Source organism: Apodemus sylvaticus, chromosome X (assembly GCF_947179515.1).
Source record: "Apodemus sylvaticus chromosome X, mApoSyl1.1, whole genome shotgun sequence".
NCBI lineage: Eukaryota > Metazoa > Chordata > Mammalia > Rodentia > Muridae > Apodemus > Apodemus sylvaticus.
This window is the reverse complement of record NC_067495.1, coordinates 138440207-138444678: the sequence shown is the minus strand read 5'-3', so window position 1 is coordinate 138444678 and position 4472 is coordinate 138440207. Positions and strand designations below refer to the sequence as shown.

Sequence of the window (4472 nt, the reverse complement as noted above, 5' to 3'; positions counted from 1 at the left end):
TACCTAAGATATAAGTCACAGACTACATGAAGTTCAAGAAGAAGGAGGATCAAAGTGTGGGTCCTTCGATCCTTCTTAGAAAGCAGAAGAATACTCACAGGAGCAAATACAGAGACAGGGTGTACAGCAAAGACTGAAGGAAACGCCATCCAGAGACTGCCTCACCTGGGGATCCATCCCATATATAGACACAAAACCGAGACACTGTTGTGGATGCCAAGAAGTGCTTGCTCACTGGAGCCTGATATAGCTGTCTCCTGAGAGGCTCTGCCAGTGCCTGACAAATACAGAGGGGAACATTCTCAGCCAACCATTGAACTGAGCACAGGGTCCCCAGTGGAGGAGCTAGAGAAAGGACCCAAGGAGCTGAAGGGGTTTACAACTCCATAGGGAGAACAACAATATCAACCAACTATACCCCCAGAGCTCCCAGGGACTAAACCACCAACCAAGGAGTACACATGGAGGGACCCATGTCTCCACCTGCATATGAATTAGAGGATGGCCTTGTTGGACATCAGTAGGAGGAGAGGCCCTTGGTCCTGTGAAGGCGCAATGCCCCAGTGTAGGGGAATTTATGGGCAAGAGGCTGGAGTGGATGGGTGGGAGAACACCCTCATCAAAGCAGGGGGAGGGGGATGTGGTATGGAGTTTTCAGGCAGAAACCAGGAAAGGGATAACATTTGAAATATAAATAAGGAAAATATCCAATAAAAAAGAATAAAGTAGAAATAAAACATAAAGTAATCAATACAAAGTAGTAGATATAATAGAAATTCCATTCCCAGACATGTCTCCTTCAAAATTTCATATCTATGCATTCCCATTTCATTTTTCATCTTTAAGCTGAACACTGAACTGTACTCTAGGCTATACTAAACTCTAGGTTTGGGCTTGAGTGGCAGCCATAATTAAGCTCTGGTTTGGTTTTGCATTTGGCCTTAAGGACTTGAGGGATTTTTCTCCCATGGATACTTCTGTCACCTCTCAGGTTGTGTCTGCTTACCCAGATTGACTCTATATCTTCTGAAAGGATCCATACTTCTTTTGTTTGGCAAGAAGCTTCTATTAGTGTATTGGATTTTCAAACTTACATGTATAAGAACCCCAATAATTTTGTTTTTATTGACTAAATATAACCTTTTATGGATGGAGATTAATTTTCTGATTGATTCAATAATATATGCCTCTAAGGGCTAAGAATTTCAAGACCAGTATATCTGACATTTGATGACAGCTGCAGTTTACTTCCAAGGACATGGTTAGCTGTGAAATCCTCTAGTTATAAGGGCAAGTTAACACTAGTAGTAACATAAAAAAAATCACAATATGGTATCACCATTTGTACTTTGAATATTTAGACAGTGTCAACTGAGACATTTTGGAACAGCAAGAAATGTGTAAGAAACCAAAGACCTGCCTGAGGCTGGGGGTTAGGAAATAATGTGTGCTATAGATAAACTCTTGTCAAATCCTGGCATGTGTCAGTTTTGTTATCTTTGAGTAATTAAAATGAATCAGGTTTAAGGAAGGTTGTAGCACAGGGAGAATGCATTGTCTAAAGAATACCTAGTATCATCCCCAAATGTATGGGTTATTGGCATGAATATCAATTTGAGCATAAGCCTGCCATCCTCTCATCTGATTTTTGTTTTTGTCATTAACCAGAGTGTGCCAGAAAATGCAATCCAGTGGGGGAAAGCATAGAAAAATCAGAAAAAAAAGTTTTTCAATTAAATTCATCTCCCCCTCACAGACAATGTATTATCTGGGGAGTAATAAAATAAACTAGTTCTTTCTTTTCTTCTCTCTTGTTCATTCTGTGTATATATACTTTGTACAGGAACTTCACAGCCAACAGATCCTTGATCTTGTTTGAATATTTACAAAAGAATTCAAGAATACCCATTTTCATTTAAGAGACAGATGATGGACTTCCCCAAGCTAGAGGAAAGAATGATGCACTGATAATTTGTATGTAGACTAAAAGGATTCATCTCTTTCTTTCTAGGAAATCCCTGGACCTTTGGGTGCATAACACTTAGTTTTGTTGTTATTGCTGTTGTTCATTTGCTTTTGTTTTGTTTTTTGTTATTTTTTTAACCAAGCCTGTGACTTGCAATACCTTTCATGGCTTAATGTAAATTATACCCCAAAACATTTAATTTCCCAAAGCCCCCAAATTCTGCCATTCTATCTCTAAATAATTGCACATAACTCCTGATAACTGGAATCCCACCTCCTCAACTGTTCCTTCTTTCCACTTGTTCGTTCTGTCTTGACATATATTTAGCCATTTTTTTGTATGTTAGCTATTCCCAGACTCTTGAGATTTCTTCTCCAAGAAAATGCCTTACTCTTCTATGTACCCAACACCAATATCACAGTTTTCCAAACAGAAAAGATTTGCTAAATGAATAAGTGAGCAGTCTTTATTAAGAGTTGTTATTTTGTCCTATTTTCTTACACAATTCTGGGAAATAAATGCATACCACATTTGAATTTTACAGAATAAACTAGAAGGACTAAAGCAATCAAGAGCTAACATATAATTTTTCCACCACATTTTTAAAGAAACAGTAATAATTGTGTTATCAGTTTCAATCACAGATTTTAGAGGTAATACACTTTCCCTTAAAATGAGTAACATTTAACATCTACTGAAAATAAGTTTGATTTTTTCTTACTTAAAATTTTGACTGCTCTTTTCAAAATTAGACTGAATCAATGCCAAATGGGATCCCTTACACTGGATAAAAGAAACCAGTGATTAGCGCTCTACAAACCAAGCATTTGGGCTTGTATTTGCAGAGTCATTTAAGGCCCAGGCCCTCTCTTCCTCATCTCTCAAAGCCTCTTCATACCAGATTGAGAAATCAGATGGATCACACCCATTCATCTTGGCCAAGAATTCCAAAACTTTCATCTTGGTAGTTTCAGCATAGGCTCTTGGACCCCACAGGAACTCAAAGCATGGAGGCTGGCTATTAGGCACCTCCCGATATTCCAGGTAATTTTGCTGCACTAGCTCTATGGTGAGGAACTCCCTGGGATCCCCACAAATAAAGTGCTCTTCCCCATCATACACTCCCACCAGTTTCAAGAACTCCCAGATTCTCTCTTCAGAAGCACAGTTCCCTTCTATGAATATTACACCCAGAATAACTATTAGGAAAGCATTTCTAGGCAGCCTATCACTGTCACTTGGAGTATCCTCATAGGTGAGGTTCAGTGAGTTGACAAAGACATAAGCACTGCTTACAAGATCACTTTCCTTTATATCAATCCCAAAGGTCATCTCCAAGCATTTAGATGCTTCAATGAAAATGACAGGGAAATGGTTTTCATACTCTTTAGTGACAACCTCATGGATTTCAGATAATGTGATGGGTTCCTTCATTCTATATTTGTATATGAAAAGAAACACCAAATCTGTAGCCTTTTCTTGTATTACGGTATCAAGCAAGGAGTCAGGGTCACCTGGAGTTGACATGACACCTGAACTCTCTTCCTGGTGGCCGACTGCTTCATCTACATTTTCCCCTAAAGTAGGTGAGGGGAAGAAACTCTGAGCATTCTGAAAAATGCCCAGCATCCCAACAGCAAAGCCTGCACTCTCTACCAGGTTGCTCTGAAACAGAGAAAAGAAGGAAGAGGAGGAGGAGGAAGAAGAAGAGAAGGAGGAAGAAGAAGGAGAAGGAGGGGAGAAAGGAGCTAAAGAGACATTAGAAGATGACAAAAACATGGAAGTTATGTCTTCTTCCTCTCTGGTCTCATCTTCATCCACTTCATCATCAGATTCTTCCTTTTCCTCTTCTTTCTCATTTTTTTCGTCTTCTTCGTTCTCAATGTTATCTTCCTCCTCCTGCTTATTGCTCTCTTCCTCCTCTTCCTTGTGGACCTCCTCCTCTCCCTCTCTCTCCTCTTTTTCAGGTGTGGGAACCACTGGGAGCACCACCTCATCAGTTTCAGTTGGATTCTGGAAGTTTACACCTTCTTCCAGGCTGAGGCGTGGGCGCTTTCCGTAGTGAGACATTATTTTGCTTTCTGGAGACAGAAGACATAAATGTAAACAGGACTGACAGTGATGAGATCCCATAGGTCAGTGGAGGGAAGAAAACAGCAGAGTGAGACTCCTCAAAGGTCAATATCTTCTCTGAAATCTCAGACAAAAGTCAACTTACCAGTTTTCTCCAGGTGATGTGGAATAGCCTCAGAGTTCTGCAGCCCTTCTACCTGGCTTGTCCTTTAGGAACCTATAGAAGAACATGATAAATGTTCTTAGGGTTCAGACACATGGCTGAATCTGACTTCCATAAGTGTAATAGTGTATATGGGACCATTTCCTTGGAGTTCTTGTGTTTTACAGCATAATGTTTGTATATATTAAGGTGTGTAGCACACTTAAGTCTCTTGTAGAGTGAAATCCCCCCTCTGTGCTGGCATTTACCCTAGGAAGGGATGGATTATAC

The 4472-nt window shown here is 40.0% G+C and overlaps 1 protein-coding gene across 1 annotated transcript; it reads right to left on the bottom strand.

Moving 5' to 3' along the window:
* Nucleotides 1-2770: 2770 nt before the first annotated feature.
* LOC127674327 (melanoma-associated antigen 10-like) lies at nucleotides 2771-4036 on the bottom strand. Its single transcript, XM_052170091.1, has one exon. It carries the CDS (start codon nucleotides 4034-4036, stop codon nucleotides 2771-2773), a length of 1266 nt encoding a protein of 421 aa, XP_052026051.1.
* Nucleotides 4037-4472: the final 436 nt, after the last annotated feature.